At 50.3% G+C, this 20,902-nt stretch overlaps 2 protein-coding genes across 5 annotated transcripts in view; one reads left to right on the forward strand and one right to left on the reverse strand.

Moving 5' to 3' along the window:
• LOC144595701 (C-X-C chemokine receptor type 2-like) overlaps positions 1-20,902 on the forward strand; it is a 350,033-nt gene that overhangs the window by 118,660 nt on the left and 210,471 nt on the right. Inside the window, exon 2 of one of the 2 annotated variants that reach the window (XR_013547528.1) lies at positions 12,009-12,299. The exons of the other annotated variant lie outside the window; for it this stretch is intronic. The gene's annotated coding sequence lies outside the window, so the exon portion shown is untranslated. Of the gene's footprint in view, positions 1-12,008; positions 12,300-20,902 lie in introns of those variants that run through there. 2 annotated transcript variants of the gene reach the window in all.
• LOC144595702 (C-X-C chemokine receptor type 2-like) lies at positions 4,504-11,213 on the reverse strand. Of its 3 annotated transcripts, none has more exons than XR_013547530.1 (4): positions 10,291-11,213; positions 9,340-9,428; positions 6,431-7,500; positions 4,504-4,688 (listed from the first exon to the last, which is right to left on the reverse strand). XR_013547530.1 is itself a non-coding variant. In XM_078403242.1 (3 exons), exon 3 carries the CDS (start codon positions 7,495-7,497, stop codon positions 6,523-6,525), a length of 975 nt encoding a protein of 324 aa, XP_078259368.1. In that variant the 5' UTR covers positions 7,498-7,500; positions 9,340-9,464; positions 10,291-11,213; the 3' UTR covers positions 6,192-6,522. The 3 variants fall into 3 exon arrangements, 1 of the variants encoding a protein (XP_078259368.1); XR_013547529.1 differs by having other exon boundaries at positions 9,340-9,464; XM_078403242.1 differs by lacking the exon at positions 4,504-4,688 and having other exon boundaries at positions 6,192-7,500; positions 9,340-9,464.

The raw sequence follows: 20,902 nt of genomic DNA on the forward strand, positions 1-20,902 counted from the left end.
AAAACAAAGGTCACGTCTCCGTCCGGAAGAGACAATATTACAGTTTTACAGTTACCCCCCCCCCCCCACACACACACACACATAACACACAACCACAAACACTACATCATACCTAGACACTACAATTAAGACAAAAAACAACAAGAAACACAAAAGACAAAGGGACCGCAGGCGAGCCGCAGCTGCTAGGGTTGTGCAGGCGCAAAATCATGAGCTATATCTAACTCTCTCTAGAAAACATCCAGCGAATTGGCCTCCACTGCCTTCTGTGGCAGATAATTCCACAGATTCACAACTCCCTGGGTTAAAAAGTTTTTCCTCATCTCAGTCCTAGTTGGAGGAGTTGGCTGCGCCTAACGGCTGCGGCTCTCTGGCAGTCTGTTGTCTTTTTTTTCTTTTTTTTTGTTTGTGTCGGTGTTGGGATGGTTTTTGTTTCTGTTTTTGGCTGTGTATGTGTGGTGGGGGGTGGGGTGTGGGGGGGTGGGGTGGGGCGGGGGGAAACCTTTCTTTTATTAGGTCTCTTCCCCGGGGCGCAGCTCGCCCGCGGGGCCTTCCATCGCCCGGCGCGGCTCGGCTGCGGGACTTAACATTGCCGGCGCGGCTCGGCCGCGGGACGTTTCAGTGCCCGGTGCGGCTCGGCTGCTGGACTTAACATCGCCCGGTGCGGCCGCGGGACGTTTCAGTGCCCGGTGCGGCTCGGCCGCTGGACTTAACATCGCCCGGTGCGGCCGCGGGACGTTTCGGTGCCCGGGGCGGCTCGGCCGCGGGGCCTTCCATCCCCTTGCAGGGGCTGTGCGTGTCGTTTGCCTCGGTAGGGGTCGAGCTGCCTGTCCGTGGGTGCGGGGGGAAGAGAGGGGAAGTTTTGTTGCCTCCATCACAGTGAGGGGGTGTTTGGAATCACTGTGATGGATGTTTGTGTTGGGGTCGTGTGTCCTGTGTTCTTTTCTTTTTTGCTGTGTCTTGTGGCTGCTGAAATTTTGTTCGGTGTTTGTGCCGAGTGACAATAAAGTGTTGTTATGTTATGTTATGTTATGTTAAATGGCCTCCCCTTTATTCTTAATCTGTGTGACCCCTGGTTCCGGACTCCTCCAACATCGGGAACATTTTTCCTGCATCTAGCCTGTCCAATCCCTTAAGAAATTAATATGTTTCTATCAGATCCCCTCTCATCCTTCTAAATTCCAGTGAATACTAAACTCAACTCAACCCAACCCAACCCAACTCAACTCAACTCAACTCAACTCAACTATAAAAGCCCAGGAAATGAGCTATCTGTATACACATCCGTCACCAGCTTCCGGGAGAGATAACTTCACACTAAACTCCAAAACCACAGTCTAAAACTGAAAATACTCTAATCTAGTCTAGCACTTACATTTTGAATTCGTAAGTGTAAGATTATCCTTGTAATTGAGGCAGTGCAGCCTAGGTTCACGAGCTTGATCCCTGAGATGGCGGGACTGTCATATGAGGAAAGATTGGAAAGACTGGGCTTGTATTCACTGGAGTTTAGAAGGATGAGAGGGGACCTTATAGAGACGTATAAAATTATAAAACGACTGGACAAGCTAGATGCAGGAAAAATGTTCCCAATGTTGGGGGAGTCCAGAACCAGGGGCCACAGTCTTAGAATAAAGGGGAGGCCATTTAAAACTGAGGTGAGAAGGAACCATTTTCACCCAGAGTTGTGAATTTGTAGAATTCTCTGCCACAGAGGGCAGTGGAGGCCAAATCACTGCATGGATTTAAGAGAGAGTTAGAGCTCTAGTGGCTAGCGGAATCAAGGGATATGGGGAGAAGGCAGGCAGGGGTTACTGATTGTGGATGATCAGCCATGATCACAATGAATGGCGGTGCTGGCTCATCCAGTGAATTGGCCTCCACTGCCTTCTGCGACAGAGAATTCCACAAATTAACAACTCTCTGGGTGAAAAAGTCTCTTCTCACCTCAGTTTTAAATGGCCTCCCCTTTATTCTTAGGCTGTGTGGCCCCTGGTTCTGGACTCCACCAACATTGTGAACATTGACTATTGAGTATTGGACTTTATTGTCTCAATTCAAGAAGCCCTACAGGGAAAATGCTGTGAACTATAGGCCAATGAGCAACATGTATAGTTGGAAAGTTACCAGAGAGTATTCTGAGGGATAGGATATGCAGGCATTTAGACGGGCAAGGGCTGATTAGTGACGGTCAGCATGGTTTTGTACGTGGGAGGTCGTGTCTCACAAATCTGATTGAGTTTTTTAATGACCTGACCAAAAAGGTTGATGAGGGCAGAGCTGTAGATGTTGTGTACATGGACTTCAGTAAGGCGTTCGACAAGGTTCCGCATGGTAGGCTGCTCTGGAAGGTTAGATCACATGGGATCCAAGGAGAGATAGCTGAATGGACAGCACATTGGCTCCATGGAAGGAAGCAGAGGGTAATGGTGGAAGGTCGCTTCTCGGACTGGAGGCCTGTGACTAGTGGTGTGCCTCAGGGTTTGGTGCTGGGCCCGTTACTGTTTGTCATCTACATCAATGGTTTGGATGAGAACATACAGGGCAAGATTAGCAAGTTTGCTGATGATACAAAAGTGGGTGGTTTTGCAGATAGTGAAGATGGTTGTGAACGATTGCAGCAGGATCTGGATCGATTGGCCAGGTGGGCGGAGGAATGGTTGATGGAATTTAATACAGAGAAGTGTGAGGTGTTGCATTTTGGGAAGTCAAACATGGGCAGGACCTACACAGTGAGTGGTAGGGCCCTGGGGAGTGTTGTAGAGCGGAGGGATCTAGGAGTACAGGTGCATTGGCCTTCATCAGTCAGAGCATTGAGTATGGAAGTTGGGAGGTCATGTTGCAGTTGTATAAGACGTTGGGGAGACCACATTTAGGGTATTGTGCTCAGTTCTGGGCACCGTGTTATAGGAAATATGTTGTTAAGCTGGAAATGGAACAGAGATTTACAAGGAAGTTCACAGAGCTTGAGGGTCTGAGCAGTAGGGAGTTTAGTTTAGTTTAGAGATACAGTGTGGAAACAGGCCCTTCGGCCCACAGAGTCCACGCCGATCAGCGATCCCCGAACATTAACACCATCCTACACACACTAGGGACAATTTACATTTACACAAAGCCAATTCACCATCAAACCTGCACGTCTTTGGGGTGTGGGAGGAAACCGAAGTTCTCAGAGAAAACCCACGCAGGTCACGGGGAGAACGTGCAAACTCCGTACAGACAGCTCCCGTAGGCAGGATTGAACTGCAGGTCTCTGCTGCTGAAAGTGCTGTAAGGCGGCAACTCCACCGCCGCGCCACCGTGCCACACGTACCGTTGAGCAGGCTGGGTCTCTATTCCATGGAGCGCAGGAGGATGAGGGGAGATCTTATAGAGGTGTACATAATCATGAGAGGAATAGATCGGGTAGATGCACAGAGTCTCTTGCCCAGAGTAGGGGAATCGAGGACCAGAGGACATAGGTTCAAGGTGAAGGGGAAAAGATTTAATCGGAATATGAGGGGTAACTTTTTCATACGGAGGGTGGTGGGTGTATGGAACGAGCTGCCGGAGGAGGTAGTTGAGGTTGGGACTATCCCAACGTTTAAGAAACAGTTAGACAGGTACATGGATAGGACAGGTTTGGAGTGATATGGACCAAGCACAGGCAGGTGGGACTAGTAAAGATGGGGCATGTTGGCCGGTGTGGGCGAATTGGGCCGAAGGGCCTGGTTCCACACTGTGTCACTCTGTGACTCATTGACCCATTGACCCTTTGACCCATTGACCCCTTAACCATTGACCATTGACCCCTTAACAATTGAGCATTGACCATTGATCATTGAAACATTGACCATTGACCATTGAACCATTGACCATTATCCATTGACCAGTGAACCATTGACCAGTGAACCATTAACCATTGAACCATTGACCATTGAACCATTGACCATTGACCATTGACCATTGAACCATTGACCCATTGAACCATTGACCATTGACCATTGAACCATTGAACCATTGACCATTATCCATTGACCAGTGAACCATTGACCAGTGAACCATTAACCATTGAACCATTGATCATTGAACCATTGACCATTGACCATTGACCCATTGAACCATTGACCATTGACCATTGAACCATTGACCATTGACCATTGACCATTGACCATTGAACCATTGAACCATTGAACCATTGACCATTGACCATTGACCATTGACCATTGACCATTGACCATTGACCATTGAACCATTGAACCATTGACCATTGGCTATTGACCATTGAACCATTGACCATTGAACTAGTGGAAACATCCTCCCCACATCCACTCCATCCAGGCCGCTCACTACTCGGTAGGTTTTGTTGAAGACCAACTGAACAAGCAGGAGAATCGAGGTTGGGTGGAAACCAAAGGTCTTTTATTTCACAGCAACCAAACAGAAAACATGTTGAAGCAAAGCCCGCTTACGGACGTCAATCTCACGTTTCCAGGCACAAGTAGTAAAAACAAACCACTCTTTTGTAGCAACCAAGAACTGCAGATACTGGTGAATACGCAAAAAGACACAAAAATGACCGCCGCCGTGACGCGCTTCATGGCCACAAACTCCCCCGGCTCACACGGAGAAGGCCCCGGAATAAACGGGAAGGGAAGGTGGTCATCTCCGTTTAACACGGCTGTGCTGGGCCTCTGGGTAGACATTCCCTGCAACAACAAAAAAGATTCGCAAATGGGATGTTGAGATTAGTTTAGAGATACAGATCCTCACAAAGGGCGGACACAGAGTGGTGGAGTAACTCAGCGGGTCAGGCAGCATCTGTGGAGAACATGGATAGGTGACGTTTCACAGAGTGGTGGAGTAACTCAGCGGGTCAGGCAGCATCTGTGGAGAACATGGATAGGTGACGTTTCACAGAGTGCTGGAGTAACTCAGCGGGTCACGTCATTGATCATGTCGGCTGCTTTCCCGAGGCAGCGTGAAGTGTAGATGAAGACGACATCGAATTAGGTTGAGGATGAGGTTGAGGTTGAGTCCAGTGGCCATGATGGGCTGGAGGTGGATCGGTGGATCAGACCGTGCCTGAGTGCCGCCATTATGGACATTGAGCTTTGTTGTTGTCTTTGGTTGGACACCAGGTGTGTCACCTGGATTCTGGATTACCTGACCAACCGTTCACAGTAAGTGGGGACAAGGAATGGCGTTTCTGACCTGGTGGTCTGGAGCACTGGGGCTCCGCAGGGAACAGTTGTGTCTCCTTTCCTGTTCACCCTGTACACTGCGGACTCCACGCACGGCTCAACCAACTGCTATCTGCAAACGTTCTCTGGCAACTCTGCCATCGTCGGCCTCATCACAGACGACGAGGACAGGGCGTACAGACAACTGACCCAGGACTTTGTGGACCGGGGCCGGCGGAACCTCCTCTGGATCAACGCTGGGAGAACCAGGGAGATGGTGGTGGATTTCCACAGGTCCCCCCGACACCGGTGAACATAGACAATAGACAACAGACAATAGGTGCAGGAGGAGGCCATTCGGCCCTTCGAGCCAGCACCGCCATTCAATGTGATCATGGCTGATCATTCTCAATCAGTACCCCGTTCCTGCCTTCTCCCCATACCCCCTGACTCCGCTATCCTTAAGAGCTCTATCTATCTCTCTCTTGAATGCATTCAGAGAATTGGCCTCCACTGCCTTCTGAGGCAGAGAATTCCACAGATTCACAACTCTCTGACTGAAAAAGTTCTTCCTCATCTCAGGTCTAAATGGCCTACCCCTTATTCTTAAACTGTGGCCCCTGGTTCTGGACTCCAACAACATTGGGAACATGTTTCCTGCCTCTAACGTGTTCAACCCCTTAATAATCTTATAATTTTTGATAAGATTCCCTCTCATCTTTCTAAATTCCACTGTATACAAGCTCCAGTCTTTCAATATACGACAGTCCCGCCATTCCGGGAATTAACCTAGTAAACCTACGCTACACGCCGTCAATAGCAAGATTATCCTTCCTCAAATTTGGAGACCAAAACTGCACACAGTACTCCAGGTGCGGTCTCACTAGGGCCCTGTACAACTGCAGAAGGACCTCTTTGCTCCTATCCTCAACTCCTCTTGTTATGAAGGCCAACATTCCATTGGCTTTCTTCACTGCCTGCTGTACCTGCATGGTTCCTTTCAGTGACAGATGCACTTGGACACCCAGATCTCGTTGTACGTCCCCTTTTCCTAACTTGACACCATTCAGATAATAATCTGCCTTTATATTCTTACCACCAAAGTGGATAACCTCACAAATGAATGCTTATTTATTTTTGCAATCCACTTTGCTGCTGTAAGCCTACAAATTTCTGAAGAAGGGTCTGGACCCGAAACGTCACCCAATTCCTTCTCTCCACAGATGCTGCCTGACAGATGCTGGGTTACTCCACCATTTCTCGACTACCTTCGATTGACAGCAGCATCTGCAGTTGTTTTCCAGCTTATATCCTGGTGGTCGCAGTGTGGATGCCACTCTGTCCGCGGGACGACTTCAAGTTACGACTTAGAGGTGAAGAGGTTGGCCAGGTTCTTCCTGAACTTCACGCCGATGAAGGCGTAGAGGACTGGGTTGACGCAGCTGTGAAGGAAGGCCAGGCACTGGGTGGCGAGGAGGGCCCTATCCAGGTGGTCCCGCATGGGGCAGGTGAAACTGATGCGCCCCAGTCTCAGGAGCATGTCCACTGTCATGGTCAGGTGGTAGGGCAGCCAGCAGGCCAGGAATGCCAGCACCACCGCCACGATCACCTTCATGGCTTTCTGCTTCTGGAAGCCCTTGGTCTGGCACAGCCTCCACACGGTCATGGTGTAGCAGAAGCCCATGGTGGCCAGCGGCAACAGGAAGCCGATCACCAGGCGGCTAAATTTGGTGCTCACTTTCCACGGTTTGTCAAAATTGCCGTCGTGCTCCTCGTTGCAGACGGACCGGTCGGTCTCGAAGTCGTAGAACTCCCCCTTGTACAGGACGGGCAGGGACAGGAGCAGGGCCGAGAGCCAGACGGCCGCGCACGCCAGCTTGACCATCCACGGCCTCCCGTGACCGTGCGAGCGGGTGGAGCAGACGATGGCCAGGTAACGGTCCATGCTGATGCAGGCCAGCAGTAGGATGCCGCTGTAGAAGTTCACCTCCTGCAACATACTGACCACCTTACACATGGCGTCACCAAACACCCAGCCCCACACCGCGTCCACCGCCCAGAAGGGCAGGGAGAGGGCGAAGAGAAGGTCGGCCGTGGCCAGGTGGAGCAGGAACACGTCCGTGGATGAGATGGTGCGGCGGTTGTGAAGGATGACGACCATCACCAACAGGTTGCCGATCACGGCCAGCAGACACACCAGGCCGCAGACTGCCGCCGTGAAGCGCTTCATGGCCACAAACTCCCCCGGCGCACACGGAGAAGGCCCCGGAATAAACGGGAAGGGAAGGTAGTCATCTCCGTTTAACACGGCTGTGCTGGGCCTCTGGGTAGACATTTCCTGCAACAACAAAAAAGATTCGCAAATGGGATGTTGAGATTAGTTTAGAGATACAGATCCACACAAAGGGCGGACACAGAGTGGTGGAGTAACTCAGCGGGTCAGGCAGCATCTGTGGAGAACATGGATAGGTGACATTTCACAGAGTGCCGGAGTAACTCAGCGGGTCAGGCAGCATCTGTGGAGAGAAGGAATGGGTGACGTTTCGGGTCAAGACTCTTCTTCAGACTGATGTCAGGGCAGGAAGTGGGACAAAGATAGAATGTAGTCGGAGACAGGAAGACTAGTGGGAGAACTGGGAAGAGGGAGGATAGAAGTCTTCCTGTCTCCGACTAACTTCTATCTTTGTCCCGCCCCTTCCCCTGACATCCGTCTGAAGAAGGGTCTCGACCCGAAACGTCACCCATTCCTTCTCTCCAGAGATGCTGCCTGACCCGCTGAGTTAATCCAGATGTTTGTGTCTACCTTCGGTTTGAATCACCACCTGCAACTTCTACCCTGCAATAAGGCTGGTGAACACTGCACAACACTGACCTCAGCAACTGTGATCTTTATGGACCTTGTCTTTGGCTGCACAATGCACTATTATGCTTACCTAGTATTATTAAGAACAAGATTGACTGTTAACTTGACAGGTGACAAATTTGGAACTTGTAGAAACCAATGATACAATTACTTACACATCAACAGTAACCACGAACAAGTCAATAAACTGTTCTTAAAGCTGCAACGTCAAGTCACAAGAAACTGCAGATGCTGGTATTCTGATAAAACACTAAGTGCTGGAGGAACTCCGTGAGTCAGGCAGCATCTGGAGAGGAAAGGAGGCTCCCAACCCGAAACGTCACCTATCCATGTTCTCCACAGATGCTGCCTGACCCGCTGAGTTACTCCAGCATTTTGTGATGTCTCTGTTTCAATAAGATCCCCTCTCATCCATCGAATTTCCAGTGTATACAAGCCCAGTCGCTCCAGTCTTTCAACATACAACAGTCCAGCCATCCCGGGATTTAACCTGGTGAACCTTTCCCTTATGAACCTAAACCTAAAGTCTGAAGAAAGGTCTTGACCCGCAACGTCACCCATTCCTTCTCTCCAGAGATGCTGCCTGACCCGCTGAGTTACTCCAGCACTCTGTGAAACGTCACCTATCCATGTTCTCCACAGATGCTGCCCGAACTGTTGAGTTACTCCAGAACTTTGTGTCTACTTTTTATACAAGCACCTTAATTCCTTGTATCTGCAACAGTGGTTGGGACGGACAGACAACATTTTGGGTTGGGATCCTTCTTCAGATGTTAGTTTGTTAGCTTAGTTTATTGTAACGTGTACTGAGGTACAGTGAAAAGCTTTTATGCTGCGTGATATCCAGTCAGCGGAAAGACTGCACATGATTACAATTGAGAGAATAATGCTTAGTCCTGTAAAGTCCAATTAAAGATAGCCCGAGGGTCTCCAACGAGGTAGATGGGAGGTCAGGACCGCTCTCTAGTTGGTGAGAGGACGGTCCAGTTGCCTAATAACAGCCGGGAAGAAACTGCCCCTGAATCTGGAGGTGTGCGTTTTCACACTTCTGTACCTCTTGCCCGATGGGAGAGGGGAGAAGAGGGAGTGACCGGGGTGAGACTGGTCCTTGATTATGCTGCTGACCTTGCCGAGGCAGCGTGAGGTGTAGATGGAGGCGGTGGGAGGGAGGTTGGTTGGTGTGATGGTCTGGGCTGTGTCCACAACTCTCTGCGGTTTCTCGTGGGTCTTGGATGGAGCTGTTCCCAAACCACGCTGCGATGCGTCCCGATGCGAGAGAGTTTAACGTAAACACCAGTGAATAAAAGACTTTACCTGCCTGTTGAAAGGACACGGTCGACTCTACAAGACTCCACGCATCAGGAGGACAGAACCAACAGCGCTCAACGGGACCTGTTCACTGCCTTGTTGTGGAGAGAGGGGACAGGCGGAGAGTGGGTCTTAAGTGAAAGAAAGCAGAAGGGCTTTAGGATAATCATGACTCACATTTGCATCTTAATTCCTGTTGAGGTTTTGGCAAAGTGCCAAGTGTAGGGAGGGAGATGATCGTCGGGGGAGATGTGAGAGGGAAGTAGACAACAATCTGGGAGGGGGGGGGGCTCTCTCACCCCAGTGGTCAACGAGAGAAAAAGGGTCTCAAAGTGAAGGAGTATCGCAGCGAGCCCGGCAGCAGGTCAGAATCTCACGCAGGTCACGGGGTGAACGTGCAAACTCCGTACAGACAACACTCAGGTCTGAGGGGTGCGGGGAGGAGGGGGAGGTGGGGAGGAGGGGGAGGTGGGGAGGAGGGGGAGGTGGGGAGGAGGGGGAGGTGGGGACGAGGGGGAGGTTGGGAGAACGGGACAGGTTTCCAAGGTGACACCCCCACAGTTGAATATCCATGTTCAGGTGATAGAAGCAGAATTAGGCCATTCGGCCCGTCGAGCCTACTCCACCATTCAATCATGGCTTATCTATCTCTCCCTCCTAACCCCATTCTCCTGCCTTCTCCCCATAACAATAGACAATAGACAATAGCTGCAGGAGTAGGCCATTCGGCCCTTCGAGCCAGCACCACCATTCAATGTGATCATGGCTGATCATTCTCAATCAGTACCCCGTTCCTGCCTTCTCCCCATAACCCCGGAGCTCGGAGAAGCGGTTGTTTAGAGGGGTGTCCTAGTGTCCCGGGAATATTTGGGTGGGGGTCCCTGGTATTTTAGAGGTGACTTTGGGGGTGATGGGGGGGAGGTAATGGGAGGGGGGGGTGATTGAGGAGGGCCTCACCTGGCCCATGAGCTTGGAGAGGCGGTTGTTTTGTAACGCAAGTCATTGTCATTGCCGCTCAACGTTGGCATCAAACACTCTTTGGGCGGCACGGTGGCGCAGCGGGTAGAGCTGCTGCCTCACAGCGCCGGAGACCCGGGTTCCATCCTGACCACGGGCGCTGTCTGTACGGAGTTTGTACGTTTTCCTCGTGAACCGCTTGGGGTTTCTCCGGGCGCTCCGGTTTCCTTCCACACTCCAAAGATGTGTGGGTTTGTAGGTTAATCGGTGACTTGGTGCATGTGTGAATTGTCACTAGTGTGTGTGGGACAGCGTTAGTGTGCGGGCATCGCGGGCTCGGTGGGCTGAAGGGCCTGTTACTGCGCTCTGTCTCCAAACTAAAGCTAAACTCTTGACTCTTGAAGGTCGGGCGAGATGGTCAGATGGGATTGGAGATGACCACAACTCTCTGAGTGTGAAATGTTTCTCAACTTTCTACTCCACAGATTCACAGGAAGAGGGCTCACAAGTTCACAAGTGATAGGAGTAGATTTAGGCCATTCGGCCCATCAAGTCTACTCCGCCATTCGATCACGGCTGATCTATCTCTCCCTCCTAACCCCATTCTCCTGCCTTCTCCCCATAACCCCTGACATCCGCACTGGTGAAGAATCTATCTATCTCTGCCTTAAAAATACCCACTGACTTGTGGCCTCCACAGCCGTCTGTGGCAAAGAATCCCACAGATTCACCACCCTCTGACTAAAGAAATTCCCCCTCATCTCCTTCCTAAAGGAACGTCTTTTAATTCTGAGGCTGTGCCCTCTGGTCCTAGACTCTCCCACTAGTGGAAACATCCTCTCCACATCCACTCTATCCAGGCCGCTCACTATTCTGTACGTTTCAATGTGGGTGGTGGGTGGGGGCCAGGAACGCGCTGCTAGGGGTGGTGGTGGAGCCGGATACTGTCAAAGTATTTAAGAGTTTGTTAGGGACACGCAGGGAATGGTGGGATATGGATCACGTGCAGGGATAGGAGATTAGTTTAACTTGGCATCCTGTTCAGCACGGACATTGTGGGCCGAAGGGCCTGTCTCTGTGCTGGACTGTTCTACCTTCTAGTTTCAATGCGCTATGTTCCATGTTCTGTTATCATGTCTATGTTCCAGGTTCTGGGTTCTGTGCTCTCTGTCATCTGTGGTACATTCTTTATTCTCCGGTCTATGATCTGTGTTCCCAAAAGTTCATTGGTGAGAGAAGCAGAATTAGGCCATTCGGCCCATCGAGTCTACTCCACCATTCAAGAGAGAGCTGGATAGAGCTCTTAAGGATAGCGGAGTCAGGGGGTATGGGGAGAAGGCAGGAACGGGGTACTGATTGAGAATGATCAGCCATGATCACATTGAATGGCGGTGCTGGCTCGAAGGGCCGAATGGCCTCCTCCTGCACGTATTGTCTATTGTCTATTCCATCACGGCTGATCTATCTCTCCCTCCTAACCCCATTCTCCTGCCTTCTCCCCATAACCCCTGACACCCGCACTGATCAAGAATCTATCTATCTCTGCCTTAAAAATACCCACTGACTTGTGGCCTCCACAGCCGTCTGTGGCAAAGAATCCCACAGATTCGCCACCCTCTGACTGAAGAAATTCCTCCACATCTCCTTCCTAAAGGAACGCCGTTCTATATTTTATGGTGCACAAATATTCTATTGCTTTAATCTTCTATTCTATGAAGGTCAAGAGAGATTTGCAGGAGACCTGGTTGGAAGTGTAGGTGCAAAGTGAGTTTATTAAGTTGCCGATGAACCTGGAGAAACAACAAGAAGCACATCGCGGTGATCTGACGTACATACAACAGGACAATGTTCTACCCCTGACCGTGGAGTACAACAACCAATGTCCAGCAGAAGAACAGGAGACGGGACGGCACGGTGGCGCAGCGGGTAGAGCTGCTGCCTCACGGCGCCAGAGACCCGGGTTCCATCCTGACAACGGGAGCTGTCTGTACGGAGTTTGCACGTTCTCCCCGTGACCTGCGTGGGTTTTCTCCGGGCGCTCCGGTTTCCTCCCACACTCCAAAGGCGTGCAGGTTTGTAGGTTAATTGGCTGGCTGATCCATTCGCAACCACCATTGAAACGTTGTTGGTGGAAACCTTTTCAGATCAATGCTCTACTTGGGCAAGATCTTCTCAGCACTTCTCCAGAATGACCAAGAACCCGCCAGCATTCCTGGTTGAGTAGGCAACAGTTCGTAAGACGTACAAGCTTATAGAGACATATAACATTATGAAAGAACTGGACAAGCTACATGCAGGAAACATGTTCCCAATGTTGGGGGAGTCCAGAAACAGGGGCCACACAGTCTAAGAATAAAGGGGAGGCCATTTAAAACTGAGGTGAGAAAAAACTTCTTCACCCAGAGAGTTGTGAATTTGTGGAATTCTCTGCCACAGAGGGCAGTGGAGGCCAATTCACTGGATGCTTTCAACAGAGAGCTAGATAGAGCTCTTAAGGATAGCGGAGTCAGGAGGTATGGGGAGAAGGCAGGAACGGGGCACTGATTGTGGATGATCAGCCATGATCACAGTGAATGGCGGTGCTGACTCGAAGGGCCAAATGGCCTCCTCCTGCACCTATTGTCTGTTGTCGATTGTCTATTATGGGGAGAGTCACCAAATCCTGGGGTAACTCAGCGGGTCAGTGGGTCTCTGTGGAGAACATGGATAGGTGACGTTTCACAAAGTGCTGGAGTAACTCAGCGGGTCAGGCAGCATCTGTGGAGAACATGGATAGGTGACGCTTTGGGTTGAGACCCTTCTTCAGATTGAGAGTCAGGGTAGAGAGAGACACAGAGATTTGGAAGGGTAAGGTGTGAAAACGAGAGATCAAAGGGGACAAAGCTCGAGGAAAATGTAGATTAGATGATTGTTAACATAGAAACATAGAAACTAGGTGCAGCAGTAGGCCATTCGGCCCTTCGAGCCTGCACTACCATTCAATATGATCATGGCTGATGATCCAACTCAGTATCCCGTACCTGCCTTCTCTCCATACCCCCTGATCCCTTTAGCCACAAGGGCCACATCTAACTCCCTCTTAAATATAGCCAATGAACTGGCCTCAACTACCTTCTGTGGCAGAGAATTCCACAGATTCACCACTCTCTGTGTGAAAAAAAACATTCTCATCTCGGTCCTAAAAGACTTCCCCCTTATCCTTAAACTGTGACCGCTTGTTCTGGACTTACCCAACATCGGGAACAATCTTCCTGCATCTAGCCTGTCCAACCCCTTAAGAATGTAACCAGGGCAAGGTACCAAGGAGGCAGAGAAAGATAACATTTAATCAGGACAGCCCAACTGGTCGTGGATTGTGGATGATCAGCCATGATCACAATGAATGGCGGTGCTGGCTCGAAGGGCCGAATGGCCTCCTCCTGCACTTATTTTCTATGTTTCTATGTTTCTATAACCCGCTGAGTTACTCCAGCACTCTGTGAAACGTCACCTATCCATGTTCTCCACAGATGCTGCCTGACCCGCTGAGTTACTCCAGCACTTTGTGTCCACCATCGATTTAAACCAGCATCTGCAGTTCCTTTCTACACATATATTTACGAATTGCTGGGTTGGTACAAATTTCGGCACAATCCCCTGACGGGTTGTCCATTAGTTGCTGCCCAGTCATCAACTTCCGTCAGAACAACATTGCAATAATCAGCAGAATCGCCCTGGTGCTGGGAAATAACAGGCAGTTGCAATAATATAAAGCAGAGAGCAAGTTGGGAATGCAGCCAACATAATCAACTGGCTCGACCCACTCTGGTCACTGAGTCACGTACCCTGGAAACAGGCCCTTCCCCACCACTGTCTTCTACCCCGAGCAGGGGAATCTGAAGAAGGGTCTCGACCTGAAACGTCACCCATTCCTTCTCTCCTGAGATGCTGCCTGACCCGCTGAGTTACTCCAGCACTCTGTGAAACGTCACCTATCCATGTTCTCCAGAGATGCTGCCTGACCCGCTGAGTTACTCCAGCACTCTGTGAAACGTCACCTATCCATGTTCTCCACAGATGCTGCCTGACCCACTGAGTTACTCCAGCACTCTGTGAAACGTCACCTATCCATGTTCTCCACAGATGCTGCCTGACCCGCTGAGTTACTCCAGCACTCTGTGAAACGTCACCTATCCATGTTCTCCACAGATGCTGCCTGACCCGCTGAGTTACTCCAGCACTCTGTGAAACGTCACCTATCCATGTTCTCCACAGATGCTGCCTGACCCGTTGAGTTACTCCATCACTCTGTGAATAAATACCAGCATCTGCAATTATTTTCCTACATTCACCAATGAGTCGTTGGTGAGGCCACGTTTAGAATATTGTGTTCAGTTCTGGGCACCGTGTTATAGGAAAGATGTTGTCAAGCTGGAAAGGGTTCAGAGAAGATTTACGAGGATGTTGCCAGGACTAGAGGGTGTGAGCTACAGGAAGAGGTTGAGCAGGCTGGGTCTCTATTCCATGGAGCGCAGGAGGATGAGGGGAGATCTTATAGAGGTGTATAAAATCATGAGAGGAATAGATCGGGTAGACGCACAGAGTCTCTTGCCCAGAGTAGGGGAATCGAGGACCAGAGGACATAGGTTCAAGGTGAAGGGGAAAAGATTTAATAGGAATCTGAGGGGTAACTTTTTCACACAGAGGGTGGTGGGTGTATGGAACGAGCTGCCGGAGGAGGTAGTTGAGGCTGGGACTATCCCAATGTTTAAGAAACAATTAGACAGGTACATGGATAGGACAGGTTTGGAGGGATATGGGCCAAACGTGGGCAGTTGGGACTAGTGTAGATGGGAAATGTTGATTGGTGTGGGCAAGTTGGGCCGAAGGTCCTGTTTCCACACTGTATCACTCTCTGACTAGATGACTGAAGATAACAACACCTCATATTTCGATTGGGCAGCTGACACCCCAGTGGTATCAATATTGACCTCTCTAACGTCAAGTAACCCGTGCATTCCCTCTCACAGAAACATAGACAATAGGTGCAGGAGGAGGCCATTCAGCCCTTCGAGCCAGCACCGCCATTCAATATGATCATGGCTGATCATCCACAATCAGTACCCCGTTCTTGCCTTCTCCCCATACCCCTTGATTCCGTTAGCCCGAAGAGCTAAATCTAACTCTCTCTTGAAAACATCCAGTGAATCGGCCTCCACTGCCTTCTGTGGCAGAGAATTCCACGGATTCACAACTCTCTGGGTGAAAAGGTTTTTCCTCATCTCAGTCCGAAATGGCCTACCCCATTATTCTTAAACTGTGCCCCCTGGTTCTGGACTCCCCCAACATCGGGAACATTTTTCCTGCATCTAGCCTGTCCAATCCTTTATGAATTTGATATGTTTCTATAAGATCCCCTCTCATCCTTCTAAATTCCAGTGTATACAAGCCCAGTCGCTCCAGTCTTTCATCATATGACAGTCCCGCCATTCCGGGAATTAACCTAGTAAACCTACGCTGCACGCCCTCAATAGCAAGAATATCCTTCCTCAAATTTGGAGACCAAAACTGCACACAGTACTCCAGGTGCAGTCTCACTAGGGCCCTGTACAACTGCAGAAGGACCTCTTTGCTCCTATACTCAACTCCTCTTGTTATGAAGGCCAACATTCCATTGGCTTTCTTCACTGCCTGCTGTACCTGCATGCTTCCTTTCAGTGACTGATGCACTAGGACACCCAGATCTCGTTGTACGTCCTCTTTTCCTAACTTGACACCGTTCAGATAATAATCTGCCTTCCTATTCTTACTACCAAAGTGGATAACCTCACACTTATCCACATTAAACTGCATCTGCCATGCATCCGCCCACTCACACAACCTGTCCAAGTCACCCTGCAAACTCATAGCACCTTCCTCACAGTTCACACTACCACCCAGCTTTGTATCATCTGCAAATTTGCTAATGGTACTTTTAATCCCTTCATCCAAGTCATTAATGTATATTGTAAATAGCTGCGGTCCCAGCACCGAGCCTTGCGGTACCCCACTAGTCACTGCCTGCCATTCTGAAAGGGACCCATTTAACCCCACTCTTTGCTTTCTGTCTGTCAACCAATTTTCTATCCATGTCAGTACCCTACCCCCAATACCATGTGCTCTAATTTTGCCCACCAATCTCCTATGTGGGACCTTGTCGAAGGCTTTCTGAAAGTCAAGGTACACCACATCCACTGGCTCTCAGCTGTCAATTTTCCTAGCTGCATCCTGGGGGTGGGGGGGGGGGGGGTGGGGGGGGGGAGGAGGGGGGAGAGGAAGGGGAGATGGGGGGGGTGGGGGAAGGGGGAAGGGGAGGGGGGGAGGAGAGGGTGCTGCACCAATGCAGGAGAGGTTTGAGCCCAACGGGTCCAGGGTATAGTCTCCCTCTAAAACCCCTCATATCTCTCCAAATGTCTTTCAAAAGTCATATTTGTATCGTCATCTACAGCTCGTTCCAGATACAGACCACCCTCTGAGTGGAAACGTTGCCCCTGATGTTCCTCTTAACTCTCTCCCCTCTCTCATTAACCCCGTGCCCTCTAGTTTAGAATCCTCTACCCTGGGGAAACGACCACGACCATTTATCTGTGCCCCTCATGATCTTGTACACCTCAGTAAGGTCACCCCTCAGCCCTGACACTCCAAAGGAACAAAGTCCCACACAATCGTTCTCTGACGATCTGTGACTAGGCTGAGAACTATATTCTGCACTCTGTATCTTCGTTTTTGCTCTGCCTTGTTTAATTCAGATTAGTTTATTGCCGCGTTTACAGTTTAAGAATAAGGGGTCGGCCATTTAGAACGGAGATGAGGATGAACTTTTTCACCCAGAGAGTTGTGAATCTGTGGGATTCTCTGCCACAGAAGGCAGTGGAGGCCAATTCCCTAGATGATTTCAAGAGAGTGTTAGATAGAGCTCTTAATGATCGCGGAGTCAAGGGATATGGGGAGAGGGCAGGAACGGGGTACTGATTGTGGATGATCACCCATGATCACATTGAATGGAGTTGCTGGCTCGAAGGGCTGAATGGCCTCCTCCTGCTCCTATTGTCTATTGTCAGTTGTACAGTGAAAACCTTTGGTCACGCGCTAACCAGTCAGCAGAAAGACTGTACATGATTATGAACTATTGTACTTGAATTTGAATTAATTGTATTTGTATTGTACAGTATTATATAATATCACAGTATTATCTGATCTGTGGCATGCAAAACGAGGCTTTGCAAAGAACAGCAGATGCTGACGTACATCAAAGACAAACACAGAGTGCTGGAGTAACTCAGCGGGTCAGGCAGCATCTGTGGAGAACATGGATAGGTGACGTTTCACAGAGTGCTGGAGTAACTCAGCGGGTCAGGCAGCATCTGTGGAGAACATGGATAGGTGACGTTTCACAGAGTGCTGGAGTAACTCAGTGGGTGAGGCAGCATCTCACAAATCTCCAATAATACTTTGATGACAACTTCTACAGATGCGCCGTAGAAAGCATTTTATCGGGACGCATCTCGGCACGGTTTGGGAACAGCTCCATCCAAGACCAGCAAGAAACCGTCGAGAGCTGTGGACGCAGCCCAGACCATCACACCAACCAACCTCCCTCCCACCGACTCCATCTACACCTCACGCTGTCTCGGCAAGGCCAGCAGCATAATCAAGGACCAGTCTCACCCCGGTCACTCCCTCTTCTCCCCTCTCCCATCGGGCAAGAGGTACAGAAGTGTGAAAATGCACACCTCCAGATTCAGGGGCAGTTTCTTCCCGGCTGTTATCAGGCAACTGAACCGTCCTCTCACCAACTAGAGAGCGGTCCTGACCTCCCATCTACCTCATTGGAGACCCTCGGACTATCCTTGATCGGACTTTGCTGGCTTTACCTTGCACTAAACGTTATTCCCTTATCCTGTATCTGTAGACTGTGGACGGATCGATTGTAATCATGTATAAACCAGATGCTGGTTATACACCGAAGATAGACACAAGTCTGAAGAAGTGTCTCGACACAAAACGTCACCAGTTCCTTCTCCCGCCGAGTTACTCCAGCACTCTGTGAAACGTCACCTATCCATGTTCTCCACAGATGCTGCCTGACCCGCTGTGTTACTCCACCACTCTGTGTCCGCCCATTGTGAGGATCTGTATCTCTAAACTAATCTCAACATCCCATTTGCGAATCTTTTTTGTTGTTGCAGGGAATGTCTACCCAGAGGCCCAGCACAGCCGTGTTAAACGGAGATGACTACCTTCCCTTCCCGTTTATTCCGGGGCCTTCTCCGTGTGAGCCGGGGGAGTTTGTGGCCATGAAGCGCGTCACGGCGGCGGTCATTTTTGTGTCTTTTTGCGTATTCACCAGTATCTGCTGACGTTTCGGGTCGAGACCCTTCTTCAGACTGAAGGAAATTTGGTTTGTCTCCAACAAATTACCAACATATACGGGATGATTTGACTGTGGAACACGCAAATATAGTTTGTGACTGAAACTTTGTACACCTTACAATAATAAATTAATATCTACCCCAACCAATAACCTGGGGGGGGGGGAGGGGGAGAGAGAGAGAGAGGGGGAGAGAGAGAGAGAGGGGGGGGAGAGAGAGAGAGAGAGAGAGAGAGAGAGAGAGAGAGAGAGAGAGAGAGAGAGAGAGAGAGAGAGAGAGGAAAAGAGAGGAAAAGAGAGGAAAAGAGAGAGAGAGACAGACAAAGAGACCCCTGTGAAAACAGGCCCTTCAGTCCAACCTGTCCACACCGACCAACATGCCCCATCTACACTAGTCCCACCTGCCCACACCGACCAACATGCCCCATCTACACTAGTCCCACCTGCCCACACGACCAACATGCCCCATCTACACTAGTCCCACCTGCCCACACCGACCAACATGCCCCATCTACACTAGTCCCACCTGCCCACACCGACCAACATGCCCCATCTACACTAGTCCCACCTGCCCACACCGACCAACATGCCCCATCTAGACTAGTCCCACCTGCCCACACCGACCAACATGCCCCATCTAGACTAGTCCCACCTGCCCACACCGACCAACATGCCCCATCTACACTAGTCCCACCTGCCCACACCGACCAACATGCCCCATCTAGACTAGTCCCACCTGCCCACACCGACCAACATGCCCCATCTACACTAGTCCCACCTGCCCACACCGACCAACATGCCCCATCTACACTAGTCCCACCTGCCCACACGACCAACATGCCCCATCTACACTAGTCCCACCTGCCCACACCGACCAACATGCCCCATCTACACTAGTCCCACCTGCCCACACCGACCAACATGCCCCATCTACACTAGTCCCACCTGCCCACACCGACCAACATGCCCCATCTACACTAGTCCCACCTGCCCACACGACCAACATGCCCCATCTACACTAGTCCCACCTGCCCACACCGACCAACATGCCCCATCTAGACTAGTCCCACCTGCCCATACCGACCAACATGCCCCATCTACACTAGTCCCACTTGCCCACACCGACCAACATGCCCCATCTACACTAGTCCCACCTGCCCACACGACCAACATGCCCCATCTACACTTGTCCCACCTGCCCACACCGACCAACATGCCCCATCTACACTAGTCCCACCTGCCTGCGTTTGGCCCTTATCCCTACAAACCTGTCCTATCCATGTACCTGTCTAACTGTTTCTTAAACGTTGGGATAGTCCCAGCCTCAACTACCTCCTCCGGCAGCTCGTTCCATACACCCACCACCCTCTGTGTGAAAAAGTTACCCCTCAGATTCCTATTAAATCTTTCCCCCTTCACCTTGAACCTATGTCCTCTGGTCCTCGATTCCCCTACTCTGGGCAAGAGTCTCTGTGCATCTACCCGATCTATTCCTCTCATGATTTTGTACACCTCTATAAGATCTCCCCTCATCCTCCTGCACTCCATGGAATAGAGACCCAGCCTGCTCAACCTCTCCCTGTAGCTCACACCCTCTAGTCCTGGCAACATCCTCATGAATCATCTGTGAACCCTTTCCAGCTTGACAACATCTTTCCAATAATATGGAGCCCAGAACTGAACACAATATTGTAAATGCGGCCTCACCAACGTCTTGTACAACTGCAACGTGACCTCCCAATAGACAATAGACAATAGACAATAGGTGCAGGTGGAGGCCATTCGGCCCTTCGAGACAGCATAGCCATTCAATGTGATCATGGCTGATCATTCTCAATCAGTACCCCGTTCCTGCCTTCTCCCCATACCCCCTGACTCCGCTATCCTTAAAAGCTCTATCTAGCTCTCTCTTGAATGCATTCAGAGAATTGGCCTGCACTGCCCTCTGAGGCGGAGAATTCCACAGATTCACAACTCTCTGACTGAAAAAGTTTTTTCTTATCTCAGTTCTAAATGGCCGACCCCTTATTCTTAAACTGTGGCCCCTTGTTCTGGACTCCCCCAACATTGGGAACATGTTTCCTACCTCTAACGTGTCCATCCCCTTAATAATCTTATACGTTTCGATAAGATCTCCTCTCATCCTTCTAAATTCCAGTGTATACAAGCCTAGTCGCTCCAGTCTTTCAACATATGACAGTCCCGCCATTCCGGGAATAAACC

Source organism: Rhinoraja longicauda, chromosome 8, assembly GCF_053455715.1.
Source record: "Rhinoraja longicauda isolate Sanriku21f chromosome 8, sRhiLon1.1, whole genome shotgun sequence".
Taxonomy (NCBI): domain Eukaryota; kingdom Metazoa; phylum Chordata; class Chondrichthyes; order Rajiformes; family Arhynchobatidae; genus Rhinoraja; species Rhinoraja longicauda.